This window comes from Puma concolor, chromosome B1, assembly GCF_028749965.1.
Source record: "Puma concolor isolate L17-30 chromosome B1, mPumCon1.1.hap2, whole genome shotgun sequence".
Taxonomy (NCBI): Eukaryota; Metazoa; Chordata; class Mammalia; order Carnivora; family Felidae; genus Puma; species Puma concolor.
In genome coordinates this window covers 85,937,733-85,959,386 of record NC_141670.1, presented here as the reverse complement: position 1 = coordinate 85,959,386, position 21,654 = coordinate 85,937,733, and the positions used below count along the sequence as shown (strand labels likewise).

The 21,654-nt window shown below is 42.5% G+C and overlaps 1 protein-coding gene across 3 annotated transcripts in view; it reads right to left on the bottom strand.

Moving 5' to 3' along the window:
* Positions 1-21,412, bottom strand: part of RNF150 (ring finger protein 150) — a 292,634-nt gene extending 271,222 nt beyond the window's left edge. For 2 of the 3 annotated variants that reach the window (XM_086704179.1, XM_086704180.1), the window contains exon 1: positions 20,894-21,412. In XM_086704179.1, the coding sequence (XP_086560305.1) occupies positions 20,894-21,377 (484 nt within the window). In that variant the 5' untranslated portion in view covers positions 21,378-21,412. The remainder of the gene's footprint in view (positions 1-20,893) is intronic. The other variant, XM_086704178.1, reaches the window with a different exon arrangement.
* Between the last annotated feature and the right edge of the window lie 242 nt (positions 21,413-21,654).

Genomic DNA, 21,654 nt, shown 5'->3' with positions numbered 1-21,654 from the left:
GTGCTCGCATCTTTACTTTCCTCACAATTCTGCTTATTTTCAAATATCACTTTCTCCATAAAATCTCCCTCAAATCTCTAGGTGACTTAATCATTCCTGGGGGCTCCTCTAGTACTCTGTTCACACTAATATACATCAAACTCCACCTCTTTGTCAGACAGTAATCTTTCAGAAAAAAGTGGTATGTTGTTCTTGGTATAGCTAAGATTTAATACACCTGCACATAGTAGGTGCTCAATTAACAGCCACTAAGTAAATATGTAAACACAGCAAAAAATTAATTCACATCTAATTAAGATGTGAATTTGAGTTCTACTTTCGCCAGAACTCAAACTCTGAGCTTCAATTCCTTGCCCTGTAGGCTGAGATAACAGTATCTTTTCCATCTATGAAGTACTAAGAATAAATGAAATCAAAAAGAAGTACTATGCTAGATACAATTATATTAAGTATGATCCAAGAGTATAATCTTTTAATGCTTGTTCTTTCACCTGAAACATATGAAAGGTTAAGAAGAGATTCTACACAGGGGCACCTGGGTGGCTCAGTTGGTTCAGTGTCCAACTCTTGGTTTCAGCTCAAGTCATGGTCTTGCAGTTTGTGGGATCGAGCCCCATGCTGGGCTCTACTCTGACAGTGCAGAGCCTGCTTGGGATTCCCTCCCTCTTTCTCTGCCCTCCCCTCACCCCCATTCACAAGAGCACACACAGGCTCTGCTTCAAAATAAACTTTTTTTTAATTAAAAAAAAAGAGGATTCTACAGCCAATGCCCAAATTGGGGATGAATATAAACACAATGAAGAATAGGTTTATCTGTCACGGCATTCGGTGTTTCTAGAAATCAAAGTTAACAAATTAATGTAATCTGTCCAGCGTTAGGATACTAGATATTAGCAAGTAAAGAGAGATTATAAAATACAGGCTTCTGATAAAACTGACATGAGTCCTACATGAGTGAACTGACATGAACTGACATGAGTACCACAGATTACTTTGCTGTCTTATTAGCAAGTGTTATTATCATATTTATATGTATAAATGCTTTACACATATCAACCCTTTAATTCTTTTTTTTTTTTTTTTAATTTTTTTTTTTCAACGTTTATTTATTTTTGGGACAGAGAGAGACAGAGCATGAACGGGGGAGGGGCAGAGAGAGAGGGAGACACAGAATCGGAAACAGGCTCCAGGCTCTGAGCCATCAGCCCAGAGCCCGATGCGGGGCTCGAACTCCCAGACCGCGAGATCGTGACCTGGCTGAAGTCGGACACTCAACCGACTGCGCCACCCAGGCGCCCCCAACCCTTTAATTCTTGTAAGAATCCCATGAAACAGAACCTATTATTCCCATTTCACATGCAAGGAAACTGAAGCAGGAGTCAGTTAACTTGTCCCAGGTAGCAAAGCTATTAGGAGGCAGAACTGCGATCTATGTCTGTGCAGACGGGTTCTAGTCTGGCTCTAACCAGAAATCCATGTAGCCCATCTAAATAATGATGTGACAGGCCAGCACAATGCCTGACCCACAGTAAATTCTTGAAAAATGTTTGTTTCCTTTTGTATGTAATGGTGCTCAAGTGATGAGGACCCACGTAACCGTCATGAAGGCTGCTACATCATCTCCTGACAATACTCTCATGCCATATGGGCTCCATGAAAAGGGGACTGTCTGTATCGTGTATTACCCTCCCTACTACACGAATAGAATTTTTGAGAAAACTAGAAGAGATCAAACCATTTTAACTAGCTTAGTAATTCATCCATTCAAATGGGATATATTTTATTCTTTCGTTGAATCATTAAAATGTCACTACCCTGGGCTGAGGCAAAGACAGCTCACAGGTCTGATCTTTCAGCTCTCCTGGCCGTCTTTTGACAAATCCCAACACATCAATTACATCTTCTATTACAGCCAGCATGGTTCACTTTGTATTAACTGGATTTCCTTCTTCCTCCCCTCTCGGAGAGTTGTTACGGTTACCTCTTAGCATACAATTCATGGAGGAATGGCGTGAGACAGTGCTCTCCACACAGAGCTCACATCTCTGCAGTGCTCTTGGCCTGTGCCTGCTTCAGACCCGGGGAGTCCATTTGATTACAACTGCTGGGGCAGGCCAGTCTTCTGCAGAGTTCTTGCAACTGGGTTAATTCTTACATGCCCTAGTTGGTACCAGCATGCTGTTAGCTGCTCTGTTAAGAATATTGTTCTAGTTTTAATACGGACTCTTTTAAAACAAATTCCATGTGTCTCCACTGTCACAAGGATTCTTAGATTACATACTGGCGCATTATCAATATTTCATAATCCTTTATTTAATAATTTAAAGGTTCTACGCCAAGTGCTTTACACTCAAAAATTCTCACAACAAAGTTATGACATAATAAAGTTCAGTTCTATGAAGACTTTTTGTTACACTTTAGTATCTCTGAAATCAGGATGCTTCTTCTAATCAATACCATGTCAAAGTGGTGATACGGTTTTTTCTCAGTGTACAAAAGACATTTTTACATCTTAACATCAGTGGTATTTTAGATTCAACAAAATTTGCTAAGTACCATCTTGATTGCCATTTTAGAGTTGAATACACTGAGGCTCAACATGTTCAAGGATTTGCCCAAGATTCACTGTATTTACATCGCAAGCTACGTAAACATATTTGCATGTCAATAGAAGGAACTCTATCTTCTTTTTAGCAGTTAATTGCAGCATGAAGACAGAAAACCCATCCCATCACATGTGCCCCACAGCTCAGGCTCTGGAATTTCACTGGCACTCAAGACCAGTTGTGCCACTAAACTAAGAGTGTGATTTAGGGCCTGTTGCCCAAACTTGATCATCTCATCTGTCGTCCAAGTAAGCTAACCCCAGAGGGCTTCTGAGACGATTAAGTGAGATAATCTATGTAAAAGTTCACAGCACAATGAGAGATGCTTGGTGGTCAATGAGTGGAAGTGATAATTTCATAAAGTAAGGGGGGAAAAAGGAACTAATTAGGTCTGCTTTGCTCTTTACCCCCAGCCCAATTTTATTCCAAATAATAGGATACAATTACCATGACTCTGTTCCTATCATCTCAAGCACATTTTGTATGGGATACATTCTAGTTCCAAACTTAGAGAGGTCTGCTGCCCATTCTAGCCAGTGCTCTGCGGTCATTTCAGTTCTATACATCATTCTGAGCATGTGCTTTGAATAAGGTCCTGTCCTTTGTGCTAGGTGTTATGAAGGAAGCAAGGGTGTAGAAGTAGAATTACCCTGCCCTCCGGTCACTCCAAATCTAATGATGGGGATACACAAATGTAAGATTCATGATAAAACACGGCAAATACTTTAAAACATGTACAGATGAAAAGTCTACCTGAGAATGTGTAAGGAAGAGTTCACATCTAAAAGGGAGAAGGAATTCCCTAAGCAAAGAGGAAGCATTTAAGACAGGCCTTGGGGGCAAGACAACAGATGGCAGATCCTACGGGAATCCTAGGAACAGAAATGTATGAGCAAAAACAAGAAGGCTGATTTCTTTTTCTACCTATTATGAGCAGACAGTAACAGAATAACCCTTCCGTTAACAACAACAGAAGATTTTTTTCTTTTTTTTTTTTTAATTAGGGGCACCCGGGTGGCTCAGTCGGTTGAGCATCCAACTCTTGATTTCTGCTCAGGTCATGATCTCATGGTTTGGGAGATGGAACCCCACGTCTGGCTTTGCACTGACAGTGCAGAACCTGCTTGGAAGTCTGTCTCTCTCTCTCTCTCTCTCTCTCTCCCTCCCTCCCTCCTTCCCTCAGCACCTCCCCTGATTGCTGACTCGCTCTCTCTCTCAAAAAAAAAAGTCAAATAACAATTTAAGATCACGAGAGTAACCAAAGCAACAAGAACATGAGGGTCCAACAGCCTAGGAAGAAAGAAAATACACAGAAGGGAGCTCTACATTTGCTGCCTTTTTCCCACTTAGGGAAGTTTGTGAAATCAGATCTCAAATCATAGTGACCAAGCAGAAAACAGCGGCCTAGGACTTGCTGCAATCTTACAAGTTGAGGGAGGGGGAGGAAGAAAAAAAAAAAAAAATCAAAGTTCAAGGATAACTAAGTTGCCAGGACTTGAGAGATTCAAGGACCAGGGATAAAAAGGAACCATACCTAAAACATTCTGCATGCAATTTCCTCCTGAGGTCTCTGATGACTCCTGAGCTGCTCATTATCAGAGGAACATGCTTTGAAACCAATCAGAAAGCAACTGTTCAGAGGCTAAAAAGACAATCAGCTATTTTGGCAATCTCAGGGTAGCAGAGAGCAAAATCTACTCTTCTGGATCCACTGAGAAAGAGATTATCTGGTAAGTAACCTGAAGGGCCATGCCCTAGGAGTAAGAACAGACCAGACGGGCACCTGGGTGGCTCATTCAATTGAGTGTCCGACTTCAGCTCAGGTCACGATCTCATGGTTTGTGAGTTCAAGCCCCGTATCATGCTCCCTGTCGTCAGCCTGTCAGCACACAGAGAACTTCAGATCCTCTGTTCCCCTCTCTCTGCCCCTCCTCTGCTTGTGCTCTCGCAAAAATAAATAAATATCAAAAAAAAAAAAAAAGATCAGAAATGAACCAGCTCACAAAACCTACTATGTACAGAAGTAATAGGGCCAAAGATACCAATAGCACCAAGGTAGAAGATTCTGATCCAGAAGAAGTGGTCCCTAAGTGGTATTTCACAGATACCATCGAAGGCAGTTTCCCTCCCAACTACACTTATTCTCTGCTGTGTGGTCTCCAGTAAGGCAAACTCTTAGGGTCTCGTGGTTTTCATTGATAAAAAGTATGAGTTCATCATTTTATCAATAAAATAAAATGATCAATGTTGATATCTAAAATCCCTCAGTAAAGGCCTATTTCTATTTTGTGGTTAATTAAAAAATAATAGAAGACCTGGGTAATTTTGATAATACAGACAAAAAAAAACTACAAACCCACAGACCAACAGGCAGATAGAAGCTCACACTAGAAGGGTCTTTTCGTCCTGCTTGCACCTGGGGAGATTTGTGTACAAGGTAAAACTATGTGTGTCTGTGAAGAAAAACAGATTTTAGGAGTACTCTTACCAATAAGAATCTTACAAGTAGAATATACTAGGAATTAGTTAAAATAAGCGAAAAAAGAACACTAAAAATAGACGAGTTACTGAGCATGAAGAACCACAAACCTAATTAAAGAAAATCTTATTTAAAATCAAGGGTGTAGCAATTTAATGAGAAAGCAGAACTGTTCTGGGACTACATGAATTAGACATCATCCAGAACCAATTAAAATGTTACACTATAGACTATATTCACACACACATATACACACACACTTTTTAAAATCTCATAATGACAGGAAGCGCCATTCTTTTATTTTGACCTTGAAATATTTTTCTGGCAAATGGGATTTGGTATTGGTTTGCAAATGTTAAGAGTAATTACAAACCTAGGAAAATCACAGTTGGATAAATGTGAAGAGAATGATTTGTTTATAAAACTAAAAATAACATTCTGTGGCAGAAGTTTGCAGAGACCCTTTTACTTTAATAGCATTAGCAGACAGGGGCTTGACGCAATTCTCTAAGAACAGCATCGTGTTTAACTAATGGGAATAGGGGCGCCTGGGTGGCGCAGTAGGTTAAGTGTCCGACTTCAGCCAGGTCACTATCTCGCGGTCCGTGAGTTCGAGCCCCGCGTCGGGCTCTGGGCTGATGGCTCAGAGCCTGGAGCCTGTTTCCGATTCTGTGTCTCCCTCTCTCTCTGCCCCTCCCCCGTTCATGCTCTGTCTCTCTCTGTCCCAAAAAAATAAATAAACGTTGAAAAAAAAAATTAAAAAAAAAAACAAAACTAATGGGAATAAATCCCTAGAACTAGAACTATTCTTTACCAAATTTACAGACAAGGACTATAATATACCAAAGACATTACCACATCCACAGGGGACAGGACTTGACTTGTGGAACAATTAAATCCCTAGTAATTTATACCTTATAACTTCAATAAGAAATATTTCTTGTGCAACCAAAGAACCACACGCTGCAGATATGCAATGAATTTAACAATGGCAGATTAAGTTTCCCAATTTTTATGGGAAATAGCGTTTCTCTACAGCTTATCATCTGTGAAGAAATTTTTCCCCTCATAAAAAAGTACACTGACACAAAAATTAGTAGAAAGTCAAAGAAATCCTATACGCCTCACCATACAGTTGAAATTTATATAGATCTGGATTAAAATACCAGCTTTGCTTTTGTCCATCTGTGACTCTGGGCAAGTTTCCAACAACATAGGGTCTGTGAAAGAAGTAAAGTCTGAAAGACATCTACTGCAAGTGCTGGAGTCTCATGTGTTCAGAACAAGGTCTAATATTTATTCAATCTAACAAAGATTTGCGGAGTTCCTCTAATGAACAAGGTGACAGATTTCATAGAGAAGCCTGGAACCGGAAGAGGTGATTTGCAGAAAGGATGTCTGGTCTTATTCAAAAAAGGAGAGAATTTTTCTCAGTGGTCTCCCATGGGAAGAGAAGTTGGGGCACGTGAGAAAGAGCACAGTGGCTATTTACAATGGCCATGTGGCTGCCGATGGGCTCCTCGGCTATTGTCTAGCCACCTCGCTTGCAGCACTCGACATGTCAGTGCTCCGCAGGCCCTGACCCCCTAGGGAACTGGTGTCAGGCCTGCTGAATGGCCCTAAGCTCATGAATACCAAGGCCCAGTCCGACTTTGTCCATCACAGAGTTGCTAGACAACAAAGCACTGGCAAGTGGAGAGGACTGTGTCACACCTACTTGCCTTTGAATCCTGCTGCCCCGTCACCCTGGCAATTGAACAAACGTTTTAGATGATCCTGGTTCCCATTGCTTCTCTGCCTTTTGGTGAAGATGAAGCGAATGATCCTGGTTCCTTCTATCTTAGGTTTTTCTCAGCCTGGAGTACAGCTGAAGAATACCAAACACCATACACTATGGAAGACTTGCTACCTGGTGTGGAGATAGAAGCTTACTCAAACTGCCTGTCGGCTACAGAAAGGAAACATGTCCGTTCACCCGAAATTCCCACTCCCTGAAAAGGATGGACGGAATCTGGGGCTGAGACCCACCCAGAAGCACAGGACAGTGGAATGAACGCTGACAGCGACCACTCCCCCTACCAATCAGTCTCCCTTGTGACAGCGTATCTTTTCTAGAAATATGGTGGTGACCAATTAGGCCAAACAAGGTAATGGCCTATTTCAGGACTGTCGTTCCTTTGAAAAATGTCAAAGCAATCAAATCTATCAATCAGTCAAGGGCCAGAGTTTGAGCTGTTGTTTTCTCATTCAAGTTGTTCTGGTGGTAAATGTGATGAGATGCGAACAGGAAACACAACAGAATAGATTTGCATGAGTCAATGAACTGCAATTGTTTTAGCATAACAGCGACAGCATGCACTGTGTTCCAATATCTTAACCTACTCAAATTTCATTTTAATGCCAAAATATCACTTATTCTGAAATGCACAAAATGTACTTTAGTAATTATGTGCCATCTTTTCAAAGACTAAATATAAAAATAACAAGCAGGCTCATGGTTATGCTATGGTTCAAAATGCTTCTAAGGTTCTAATTAGCTTCACTAAAGAAAATGGCTTTTCTCCCCCTCTTACCCACAAGGTAATGTCTTTTTCACAATATGACTAAATTAATAAAACTCAAAAGTCTTCATGAGTAATAAGCTAAGATATACTTAATTTAGTATCTCGGCAGAAATGGGAGAAAGTTGATTAGTTTCAGACAGCAGTAAGCCAAATTACAAGAGTCAAAGAGAATAAGACTTTCTAACTTAGAAGAATCGAGTTTTAATTAGGTGAATGGTTTTTCAAGACGGTTGGAAAGGTCGACAGGATGAAAGAGACTAAAAACTTTTAATCTACAGAACTCGGTTTGCATGTAATAAAGCATCACTTCACGTTTTTTCTGAGCATGGCCCTATGAGAAGGACACTTACCTCTCCTGTGCAGGTTTAGTGTTTGCCAAGATGAGCCTCATAAGATGCTGATTATTTCCTTTAAATGCTTGATATAAAAGCCAGGTACCTCCCACCAGGTGAATGGCATCAAGATGGGTCATGATTGAGCAGATTAGCTAATATTACCACTGATGGGGAATCATTCAAGAAACCTGTGGTTACCAGGGCAAGGGGCTGGAGGCAGTTACCAGGGCAAGGGGCTGGAGGCACAAAGCACCCTCACTCAGGAATCTCACAGTCTAGCAGGAGAAACAGTCAGGTAAGGAATTAATCTCAGTAAAATGGGATCAGTTTCATATAACAAGTGCAGTTATGAAAAGAACAAAGAACAAAGTAATGATACAGTATGTGTTTTCCACAGAAAATGAACTATTAAACTGATAGGGATATTACCTAATTGCTTCAAACTTTATGCATATAGTTCTTAAGAACTAAAAAGCAAAGGCACACAAATACATAGGAAATTAAATTCATTCTAGAGCAAACCTCAAATGCTACGACAATTGCTTTAACAAAGTCCTCTTACTCAATTTCAGAGAAAACTTGAGATTTTTCTCATAGTGCTCTCATTGCCCAAAAGGTCACGATCTGGCCTATCTCATCGGTCATCTGTCATTTGTTATTTCCTTCATTTGCAGAAATCCTGACATCCTTCTTCCTGCCCCATTAACTTCAGATTCTTCTGTAATGAAGTAGTGTGTACGCAGAGAGATTCAAAAACTATACAGGTAGCATTTACCATCAACCTAGAAGATGTCCTTGTGGTAACACTCAGGTTCCCTTGAAGTACCCAATCTACCAGATGCCCAACTCCTAGTAAAAACACCCAGGCAACACTATGTCCAGGTACTTCTTCCAGATTTCTTGTATTTCGTAATAGCTGACTTCAAAGGACATTTCTGTTCCATGGTCTGTAAAAAGAGCCCTTGCAGACCTCCAAAGCAAAGCTCCTCAAAACAGAGAAACACTTGTTTGTAGGTGTTGGGGACCAGGCAACCAGGTGCCCTTAGATACGCTGGTAGGATTATAGAAGATTTCAGAAAATAGTTGACTGGCTTCCTGCTCCAGATCCTCCAACATTCCTGACTGGAGGCCAAAAGAAAAAGGCCCTTTCCATTTGCTGAGCAATGGAAATAGGGGAGCAAATGAATAGGGAAAGGATGGTTCCCTGAGCACCCTAAGGAGGCACCTCATCAAGGGTTAAGTTCAAGTTAAGCAGTAGATGAATCCCCTTAGCACAGGCCCAGCAGGAATAGTTCTGTGCATAGGATAAGAAATGAGGTTTTTAATGTCTCAACTTAAATCTTACATTCAATGTAAGGCAAATAAGGTGTATGTAATCTAGTCATTACTTCACCCATTAAGTGATCAATGCATCTGAAAACTATGGATGGGTACGGGTGCCTAGGTGGCTCAGCTGGTTAAGTGTCTGACTTCAGCTCAGGCCATGATCTCATGGTTTGTGAGTTCGAGCCCTGCGTTGGGCTCTGTGCTGACAGCTCAGAACCTGCAGCCGACTTCGGATTCTATGTCTCCCTCTCTCTCTGCCCCTCCCACACTCATGCTCTGGTTCTCAAAAATGAATAAATGTTAAAAATGTTTTTAAAAATATGGACGGGTACATATTCTACCTTTCATTTATCTGCTCATTTTCAAAAGACATTTACTGGATGTCTTTAATGTTCCAGGCTCCAGGAATACAGCAGTTAAGACCAGACCCTTGCCTTTGTGGAGCTTATGTCCTCACAGGGGAGATAAACCGTAATCAATGAATGAATGAAATAATAGAACAATTTCAAATGATAAATGCTATGAAGAAAAATAAGGGAGAATAAAGGAGGAGAGAATGAGTAGCAGTAAATAAAACAACCCCCCCCCCCAACAAAACTTTATGTGGCCAAGGAAAACTCTTGATAAAGGGAACGACTAAGCAGGGTCCGTTGATATGAAGGAATGAGCCATGTAAAAATCTGGAGGAAATCCACAAAAAATTGAGGGTGGTGACTGGTAACTCTCCCTGCCCATTTGAGTGATTAAATCCCATGATTCTAGCGCTACCACATTGGACTTTGCTGAAAGCTATTCCCCTCAGGGTACAGGTGACAGACGAGCAACCTGCATTTAAAAAATAATTTTGTTGGGGTGCCCGGATGGTTCAGTTGGTTAGTCGTCTGACTTCAGCTCAGGTCACGAACTCATGGTCTGTGGGTTCAAGCCCTGCGTTGGGCTCTGTGCTGACCACTCAGAGCCTGGAGCCTGCTTCAGATTCTGTGTCTCTCTCTCTCTCTGACCCTCCCCTACTCATGCTCTGTCTCTCTCTCAAAAATAAACATTAAAACAAAATTAAAAAATAATTTGGTTAAATAAGGGGGAACCAGATACAAATCTACCAGATATTCCTGTTTAGAGGTCATTCTCACATATTTCAGAAGCATACAGAGATGTTTCAGAAAGAGATTTGCTATATAGATAATAATTATATCAAAAAAGCTGAAGGGTCGGGGTGCCTGGGTGGCTCAGTCGGTTAAGCGGCTGACTTCGGCTCAGGTCATGATCTCACGGTCCATGAGTTCGAGCCCTGCATCGGGCTCTGTGCTGACAGCTCAAAGCCTGAAGCCTGTTTCAGATTCTGTGTCTCCCTCTCTCTGACCCCTCCCCCGTTCATGCTTTGTCTCTCTCCGTCTCAAAAATAAATAAACGTTAAAAAAAAAAAAAATTAAAAAAAAAAAAAAAAGCTGAAGGAAAGAGCATTTGAAAGGCCCCAAGGTGGCAGCAAGTTGGGCATGTCTGAGGACCAGAAAGAGGGGCGGGAAAGAGTGAGGGGAAATGTGGCCGGAACAGAGGCTTGGACAGCAGGCAGGGGCCACACCAGACCCTGGGGGTGACAGCAAGACCTCTGACCTGGTTCCAAGTATGATACGCAGCCCCTGGAAGATCTGAGCAAGGGAGTGATGTCCTTTGATTTTTAAAAATTCATTCTGTCTGCTGGATGGGGAACAGATTGCAGGGAGCAGGAACGGGAGCAGGAGCGACGGCAGTCCAGGCCGAGAGCAGGATAGTTGGGATTCAGCTGGTGAGAATACAAGGTGGGAAGGCTGGAGTCCGAGTCTCCACATATTTCTTTTGACAAAAATCTGAGCTAACACTACATGCTCACAGTGGCTACTCTCTTGTGTAAGTTCACAGCAGTTCTGATGGATAACACACGAGGCTCATTCACAGGTGAAGACTCAAAGGCTTTAGGTTAATCACTTGCTTCCTGAGAGTGCAAGCCCCGTCTGCCCTGTGAGACTCTTAGGTCTTGACAGCATCTTTTCCACTGTGCTCAAATCCCACAAACCTCTATCACTCTCACCAATCAGAGGACTTCACATTTCTATCTCCATACCTATGATTCTTTGTCTCCTTAGGCAAGTGACTGTCAGGGTTCAGACCCAGGCCGGCCGTGTACCAGAACGGTCTTTCCCACCACCACCCTGTGCTGCCTCCCAAACTGGGTAATAACAATGATGATGTGCCAAATGGGGTACTTCCTACTCGGTAAAAAAATACCATGATATCTCTACCTCTAATCCTAGAAGCCTATAATCAAGATAATGAACATTAAGGGACACTTGGGTGGCTCAGTCGGTTAAGCATCTGACTTCGGCTCAGGTCATGATCTCACGGTTCAGGAGTTCAAGTCTCATGTTGGGCTCTGTGCTGACAGCTCAGAGCCTGGAGCCTGCTTCACATTCTGTGTCTCCCTCTTTTTCTGCCCCTCCCCCACTTGCATGCTTTTCTCTCTCTCTCTCTCCCCCCCCACTCCCTCCCTCTCCCTCTCTCCCCCTCAAAATAAACATTAAAAAAAAGATAATGAACATTTATCACATCAATGAAATTTCACCCAACTTAATTGTCTAATCATTTCTGACTCATTTTTGTACTCTTTTTGACTATTACAGAAGTTTCTGTGCTTTCTTGTACTTGCTGTATTTGCCATCTGTTTGTGTTCTTGCTGGTCTCCAAAATCTGGTAATTATTTGTGAATCACTAACTCACGTCTTGAAATAATACTTACTGTACACACCCTCATAGTTTTGATCACTATAATCCTGAAATTTTAAAAATTCTCATGTGGAATTCAGATATCGTCAAAGGAAAAAAAGTCACTATATCTTTAAATTATTAAGAACTAGGTGGGGCCGCCTGGGTGGCGCAGTTAAACATCCAACTCTTGATCTCGGCTCAGGTCGTGATCTCACAGTCGTGAGATCGAGCCTTGCCTCAAGCTCTGGGGCCAACAGCGTGGAGCCTACTTGGGATTCTCTCTCTGCCCCTCCTTCACTCGTGCTTTCTTTTTCAAAATAAACAAACTTAAAAAAAAAAAAAAAACTATGGAATATAAGAACTCAAGGAAGACTTTAGATCCACCCAGTGAGGTGGCTGTCAACCCTGGCTGCACATTAGCCTCATCCAGAGAGTCCTCTGCCCACCTGACCAATTACATCAGAATTTCTGCAGGTAGGACCTGAGCATCTAGAATTTTTAAACTCCCCAGGTGATTCTAATGTGCAGCCAGAGTGGAGAATCACTAATCTAAACCAAGTCCCCCTCCAGGAGCCTCCTGCTCCTCACTTTCAACTGAAAGAAAACGAGAGCCGGGGAGGGGAGGCGACTTGCCATTGGTAAAGCCAATGTGAGGTAGAACCACAAATGAAACCTGCGTCTCCAAACACACGGTTTCCGATTTGCATTTCACATCCCCAAGACATAGATAAATGTAAGGGAACAGAGGAGTTCCACTAATTGCCATCCTGATGACTCTATTACCCAAGCTTCATTTCTTCTGATTCTCTACCTTTGGTGTCTTGCCCGAGCTGCCAAACTAGTCTAGCTTGGAGAAAAGCTATGCTACAAGACTAGTAGCTCCAATAATTGACAGAGGTTCTTTCTCCTTCAACAGAGCCATACTAGTGAGTGAGCACACCTCTAAAGACCATGAAATGGGTTGCAAAAGACCCTGCTTTCCAGCCACACAGGAGAAGCCTTTGACTAATTAGTCCCATATTCAGGAACTTGACCTAAGAAAGTAACCATGGACATGCACCCATTTTTAGGTACACAAGATGTTTACGGTAGCATTGTTTATATAGGGGGAAAGTGGGATCATCATAGAAATATTGTGGAAACAAATTTCAAAATGTACCCTTAAATTTTAAAAAGCCACAAAACACGTAATATATCCCCAGTTTGGTAAAAGTAAATATGCATCCACATAGTGAAAAAAAAAAGTGGTTGGGTTAAGGGTGGTTTTTGTTATCTTCCCTCTTTTTAAATGTTCCAGATTTTCAAGTTTTTCTATAAGGCATAGGTCTCTCATTTAAAAGAAGAGAAAAAGATATGTATTTGCTAAAACAGCAGGACAAGAAACACATGTACAGAATTGTATTTGCAACTTATTTTTGAGACCCTCCTGCTTATGTCTTTTTTCCCTTTAGACCAAGGACATGAACCAGGCACCTACTTCCTGCCACATTCTACATGCAGAATAAACATTTCAGTGGGAGACTCAAATTAGAATCTCCCTGACTTCACTTATGTAAGTCAAAAGCTAAGAAAAATGTTAGGGTCACAGAATATTTCTTCATGACATGAGAGACCAACGTATTGACACAGTCCATCTTTCTAGTCTCCGGGTTATTTCACAGATCTTAACAATATTTACTAAGCATTTTCCATGCACCAGGGACTCTTCTAGGCTTTGGGAACTCTGTGATGAACAAAAGATGTCTAAAAGCCCTGCTTCCTGTGGGTCTTATATTCCGGGGGAGGAGACAGACAACAAACATGTTAATGAGAAGTAAAATGAAGCAGAGAGAGAGGTAGGGAGTGTGGAGGATGGTGAGTGGGGGAGGGGTGCTGCTACTTTAAATAGTGTAGCTAGGGAGTGCCTTTGTGGTGAGGTCACATTAGAGAAGGGATCTGAGAGAGGCAGCCCGTCTGGTGGGTATCTGGGAGGAAAAACATTTCCAGCAGCTTCCTGGTAAATAAAGGAGAAAACATCTATCCGATTCCACTATTCTTTGGGTCATCTGTAATTACATTCCAGATGTAGGTTTAGTCAGTTCATAGCTACAGAATGGCCACATGAATATCTTCTGTGGAAAGGGGGGACCAAAGGAAAAAATTAAAGGAGAAAAAAAAAGGCATTTGTGCATGTCAGCTCTCGGGAAAATCTCAAATCTTTGCCTTTTCAGTAATGCTTAAGTGGACTATGTAAAAAGCCATTTATGATGGAGAAATACCAGGTCGAATTGGTTAAAAAACATTTCCTGGATCTTACCTAAAATATGTATTCCATGTACTCATTCCATGTACTCATCCATGTACTCATCTTTGCCAAGGGAAAGGACATGCATGAGCCATATATTTAGTACAAAATTATTTCTAAAAATCTTTAACCTGTATTATGAAATATTCACATATTTAATATCAAAAAAGCTAAGAGTCTAACGCATAAGCCTTAACTTTATGACAAATGATGCTTATTTCTACTGAAAAAGTTTTTCTAAATACCACTTATATATTATGGAATAGACAAAAAATGTTTAAGATACTTACAGAAATCAATTTATCACCAAAGCTTTTGAAGTAAAAGAAATTCAACCTTCCTGTCACATAGAAAAATAAGGACTAGAAACATAATCATAAAATACTTTGACTCCAATCCATAAACCACACTTCAGTTGAACTGTCAAGTGAATGATCCTTCAGAGTTTAAAATAAAAACTTACATTATACTTATAGACAAGGTTTCCATTGAACAGAACCACCATAATTGTAGCTTAGTGGAGAACAATCACACAGCACAAGGCGGCCTTTTTTCCTCTGGGTTTTATGTTCCCAACAAAATCCTTAAAAGCGGAGATCATCTGAATAGGATTTGAATTTCATTTTAACTCAAATTTAGCATCTCTCAATTTACATGATCAACTGCGCTGAATTCCAGCATCACTTCAACTCACAGCAGTAAGTGAAGATCCTCTTTAGAGTGTATACAAGGCAAAGCATCTCCTCTAGGGATAAACTGAAGACTTTCAGGGGCTATCAAGATATTAAATTCCTCATATACTAAGTTTTAGGTCCAGAAATGCAATGACAACGGCTAATATCCTTTTCAAAAGTGGAGGCTGGGCCCTAGACAAATTAACATCCCATCAGAAGCATAATTCCTCCTTTCTATAAAACTAGGAAGCAAAGTTTAAAAGTCCCAGGTTCTTTCTAAATCTTTCCAGATTTTGTGGTCATAAATTCCTTCCTTTTTGAGAAGCCTGGGGACTTTTAAGAACAGAGCCATCAGGAGAGAGAAGGATGGAATTCTTACTAAAGGCTGGAAGGCTAGAAGGTAAGATGCCTTCCAAATCCCCCAGATTGGTCTTTCTATGACCCAAACTAGTAAACAAGTCATACGGTCTCTTGAAATGCCCAGGCCATATTAGGTTACACTGCCAAGAATGTTATCTAACTCTGACACTGAATTATGGCTTTTAATAACAGTCTGGAATTCCTGGCTCTTGGATGTCTGGCTGCCACTAGAGAGACCAGTGAAGAGGTAGTTTAGTGCCAAATAAATAAGTATATAAATACTAAATGGGGAGGGTGAGATGGTTTGGCCCGGGAGATTAAGACCAAGCATAAATGATATTTTTCTCTTAAGACGCATACAGAGAAGCTAAGTGGAAAACTGAGGCTCAAGGGTTTCTTAAATATCCAAATGATAGAGAATCATGAGTGCTTGGGCTCCAGAAGACCCTTAAGGCATCACCCAGTGGAAGCCTGTGCGTGACTCTCGCACTCAGCAACTCCACAGCACCCTCATTCAGTTTCATTCTGAACACAAGAGAAAGCTTCACCTCCCAAGGAAGCCTCTCCCCTTTATGAACGGTTCTTCTATCCTTGTGAACACTTCCCTTTACTAGAAAAAGTCGGCTTTCTGTAATTTCTCACTGACACTGGTTTGACTCCATAAAGCTGGGGCCCCAAATACAATGGCCTTGGGCTTGAGGCAGGGGCAAAATAAGTGGCACAGGCCAGGAGCCAGACCATAAGAGATGGGGACGGGGCCAACTAACCAGCACACTGCCCATATCAATGGCCAGCCACTCTCTGCTCCAGCTGCCTGTTGCCATGTGGGACACGGGTCCCTGCGGTCAGTTTTTGTGATGAAGAAAAGGCAGAAATCTTGGATTTTAGTAGAAACAGCTTGATTTCTGAATATATAAGGAATTATGGAGTTCAAACAGCTCTTAGATATCAACTAATCCAAACCTCTCATTTTACAGAGAGAGAAAACGGAGGTCCAGAATAGAAAAAGTGACTGACCCAAAGCCAGTTACTCAGAGGGATATCTGGAGGAGGAGAGCCCTGAGCAGAAGGTCCCATCTATCCCATCACAAAAATCCAGTGTGTGAGTCACAGGGCATTCAGCCTATAGACTTGTTAGAGTATTATGAAGAACTCACTTTACATCATTTCCTGTATGCATTAAATCATAGTTTTTACAGTGTCCTTGCAAATTGAGAGAGAATACAGAGCAGTAGTTGCAAGCACAGACTTGGGAGACAGACTACTCAGCTTTGCAAGCCTGGTTCCACCACCTGCCACCTTCATGGCCAAGTTACCTCTCCGTATCTAGGTCCTCAGTTCCTCTAGGTCGCAGTACGTCAGGGTAATAATAGTACCCATCTAAGCGTTGTTGTAAGAATTAAATGAGCTAATACACATAAGGTTCCTACGACATGCCTGACACAAAATAGGCACTACATGGCCAATATTATCACTTCTCAAAGAGAGAACCACAATATACTAAAGAAAAGCGTCAATGCAAACATACCAATTGAAGGAAAATGTAAAACACATTCTAGAAAATTATGAGTCCCATAAAAAATTAATTATAGCAGCTAGTTCCTTTAAAGAGGTTAAGGCAAAGGTAGACTTTACCAATTAAAATAACGGCCACAAATGTAGCGAGAACCCATGAATTAAAACTCTTAGGGGTGCCTGAGTGGCTCCGTCAGTTGAGCAGCGGACTTTGGCTGGGGTCATGATCTTGTGGTTTGTGAGTTCAAGACCCACGTCAGGCTCGCCGCTGTCAGCACAGAGTCAACTTAGGATCCTCTGTCTCCCTCTCTTTCTGCCCCTCCCCTGCTTGTGCTCTCTCAAAAATAAACATTAAAAACAAATTAAAAAATAAAACTCTTAGCACACACCGACACAAGAAAGTGTCAGTAAACCTCCTGTTTTCTCCTCCCACATTGGACAAGTGCTAGAATACATGGGATAGATCTCATCCTGGGCTCCTCCTCACCAAGCTGAGCTTACTCTCTAACCAGCTTAAGCACCTCTTCCATTCCTCCATCTCTAAGTACTATTAGGGACCAAGTCCCTCAAAAGTTTTTCCATTCAGATAGATGTTTAGTTTTCTCATTTCCCTCTGTCTGCACACTAGCAAAGGACAAAGACAGCAAATACACGCTCTTAAGAAAGGAAAAAAAAAAATGGATCATTCCTACAATGTCACAACCCAGTCACAAACTGTCTCCATACACATAAATCTATCCTGTTGACCATACAGGTCCCTGCTAAAATGAGATTACAATTTAAGCCAAGACAAAGCACAAATGCAACAGGAGAATCCTTAAATGTTCAACAGCCAACAGAGGGAGGTAGAACACTCTTGTCTCAAATCACAGAAGCCAGACAGGAACCAGCACAACTGCTCTGGTCTTCAAAGCATGGGAGGGTCAATAAAGAGCTCTTCGCCAGGGCCGCTATGGCCTCAGTGCACCCTAGAGTTCTTTTGGATCCAGTTTATGGATAAGCATATCAGTGTATACAATGCTTCTAAGGGTTAATATTTATTGACTTCTATGTGCCAGCTACAGATGTAAGCATGGTCCCATCTGTAAAGGAAATATCCAGTATAGGCAAATATACAGAAAGTAGATTAGTCATTGCCTAGGGCTGGGGGTCTGGAGAGGAAAGAGGAGTAACTGCTAATGCACACAGGGTTTCTTTTTGGAATTAGTGGTGAGGGTTGTACAACTCTCCGAAGAGTAAAAGCCATTCAATTGCATACTTTAAATGTGTGAATTGTAAATGTGAATTCTTTCTCAATAAAGCAGTCATATTTTTCAAAAAGATTTGTAAAAACCAGTTATAAAGCAAAAGTACTAGTGTATTCAAGGAGAATCTGTGTCTTTGTGAATGATAAACCATAATTGCAGAAGTGGCAGAAACCCAAAATTATTTCAGCAAGAAAAGAAAAAAAAAATCAGAAAGAAGTTTATATGGAAAGGGTAACTGACTATTTAACTGAATTTCAAGACAGTGGGTATGTCGGGATCATGTCACTCCAAATGCATACATATTACATGATAGGTGGTGTAACTAAATTCTGACTTTCTCACCTAAAGTTAGCAGTTCCAAAAATAAAGGATTTAGAGGAGAGGTGAGATTAAAAAAAAAAATCATGCAAAGTCTGATGTTAGCTTTTTGGAGACTCTGAATTTAAAAGTTTACAAATGTAAGGATCCTCTGGATCCTTAGGAAGACGGATCCACATCTAAAATGTATACCATTTCCTAAGATGAATTTAGAAATAGGACTCCAACTTAACTAGAAAAAAGTAAAGCCTTCAACTTCTGGAGCTGAGGGAAAGACAGGGACAGACAGATCAGTGATGGCATCTCAGCGTTTGAAACTCAGGAAACCTATTTAAGAGTAAAGTGAAGGGTTTGCCAAGCTGCACAGTCATGTATCTCCTTATAATGAGACTTTAGCAAAAATCAATGCAATCTGACTGAAGTGTCTCCTAATGTGGCAATATGTCAAATGATAATATAGAAGTTTCATAGCTATTAGCAAATACAGTGTTAACACATTTTTGGAAACAGCATAATGAAACTAGAGAATTTTGTTTACATTTTCTAGCCTTTAACTTTCAAACTATTACTAAACCCTTTATTCCCACTATGTTTATGCTTATGTCCCACTAAGCATCATTTGTACGGAAAATCAGCTTTCTTTAAGAACAGGCAAGTCATCAATTGATCCAATGTGTTGGCAGTTCTGGAAAACCTTTTTAGACAGGAACAAATGATGCCTCTTTCTGTTCAAAGAAGCCAAGTTTAACATTTCATGCATATGCATAGAGAAACATTTAAAGAACCCCGAAAATTAGCTAACAATCTTTTTGGAATTTACAGAACAACAACAACAAAACCCTCCTCACAACCCCTCAAATCAAGGTTTAAATATTAAATGTTTAAAGATACTTTATGTGACCTAAAGTGATCTTCCATAGTCCTCCAAATCCTTGAATATCACAAAGTTTAAGTAGTGCTCCTAGGACTCAATGTTGGGGTACAATCTGTTCCACTACAAAACTGTTGAGCTCAAGAAAACATATCAATTGCTCCCAAATGCTCTATCATAGCTTTTCTAAAAAGTGAACTGCCTCTCCTCTTCATTAATTAAGGGACTGCATTTTCTGGCCTATGTGTTAAAAGCACTGAACTTTCCCCACTCCACCTGTTTGTGTTAAGGTTGACAAGTTCCTTGTTGAAGACAGCTGGTGTTGATTTCCAGGGACAGATCAATTCTATACTTCATTAACAGGTAATACAGCTCTCAGAATAAAACCTTGTCCCCAAGAATGCACCGCCGCCCCCCCAACAATACAGCCAAAGCTTGGTGTTCCATTTCAGTAGCATAACTTTATTAAAACGTGGCTTTTAAAGAAAATGACATTTTTGATTAGACAACTGTCAGAAAATGCATCTGTCATTTCTATTTCCTCCCCCTCCTTGGGGATGCCACAGCCTCAGCCCAGGAACCCCTCTGGGGAAGGAGGGCCCAACTCAAGGAGGCCAGACTGCTAAAAGTAGCTGATTATGCTGACAAGGCTGGAGAGGACTTTTTTTTTTTTTTTTTTCTTTTGGTTCCTACCGCGGAAGCACTGGCATGTCAGGCCTAAGGGTAAATAAATACCAGTTTGGGGGCAGTAATGTATTTCTAGCCCTGGCACCCTGCAATCATTAAGAAAAGCTTATTCTTTCTACCCTGAAATCGCCTCATTCTTGCCAGAAAGAAAACCTTCAGCATATTTAACCTCCCACTCATGCAAAGGATAATGAAATACTGGAAAAGTAGGCATAACTTTATGGCCACCATGCTCTTCTTGGCAGGTTGAGGATTATTTACCATCGTGTCTGCCTGTCAGCTTCTCCGACTGCCACAGAGCACAGGACTTTTATTATTATTTATGATGTACGTCAACCCAGCAGGGGGGAAACTCTTAATCTCCCAGAGCTGAAACCTGACTTGAAGGAGCAAGTTAGCGGCGGTGAGCTGCCAGCACCAGTAACCCTACCCACCGCCTGACACAGAAACGCCTGCATCAGTAGTATACCTGATGCACACACGGGTGCAGAGCTGAGTTATCAGATCTGCTGGTTCCAAACAGGTGCGGGGCAGGTCCACAACTGAGGACAATACGTGAGCCCTGCCCCCAAACTTCATCTTCCAGATCCTTCTAGGAAGTTAGCCCACCTCAGCTAACCCACGTCCGACACTTGTCTAATCCGAACACACTCTCCGGTCTTGGTCCTCCTTCCCCCGCGATCCGATTAGTCCTCCTTTCTTTGTAAACCCCCTCGAAGTAACGCAAAGCAAAACTTAATAGGTCCGGGGAACAGAGACGCGTCTTCCGCGCAGACCTCCCAGAAAGGAGCTAGAAGGCGGGCGCTGGATCCTTCTCGGCGCCTCCATCCCCTGGGGCTCCCCTCCCCCCCGCCCGCGTCCGCCGCTCACCCGCCCGGGGCCACTTACCTGCATGGGACATGGTGATGGTCTCGTTGGTGTTGGAGCCCACGTTAAAGATGACCACCGCGGAGGCGTTCTGCAGGAAGGCGTTCCGGATCTTATCCTTGTACGTGCAGTTGCCCTTGGGGATGAGGGCTATCCAGTTCTTGCCGTGGGCCGGGGCGGCGAACTTGGTGTTGGGGTCGCAGGCGAGGCGGTCGTGGGCCGAGCTGGCCATGACCACCTCCCCGCGCGCGTCCTGCTTGGGCGAGTGCTCCCCGTAGCGCCCGCACTCAGTCTTCTCGGTGTGCAGCTCGGTGCCACCGCCGCCCGCCACTCCGGGCCCGGAGTCCGGCGCGGGCTCCGCGTAGGTGATGTTCACGAAGGCGGTGTACCATTCCTCCTTCTCAGCCACGGTAAAGTCCAGGCAGAGCAGATGCACGAAACAAAAGGAAAGCAGCCATGTTGAGAGAGCCAGACTGCGGCACGCTTGAATGAGAGACATTGCCATCTTTATCCGCCGGGGCCCCCTCCCCGCCCCCCGCGCCCTCCCCCCGCCCCGTCCCTCCTCCCCGGCCCCGGCCAAAGCCGGGCCGGCGGCCTCTCCTCCTCCTCCTCCTGCTCACTCCCGGGCCCGCGGGCCCGCGGCCGGGACGCGCAGCCGCCGCGGGGGCCGGATTCCGAGCGCGGGGATGGCGCCGGCCCCTTCCCCTTTCAGCTGGAGCTTGGCGGTAGCATTTCGCTTCACGGGTGCTGGAGGGGCGCGGGTGGAGGAGGCGCTTGGGCTT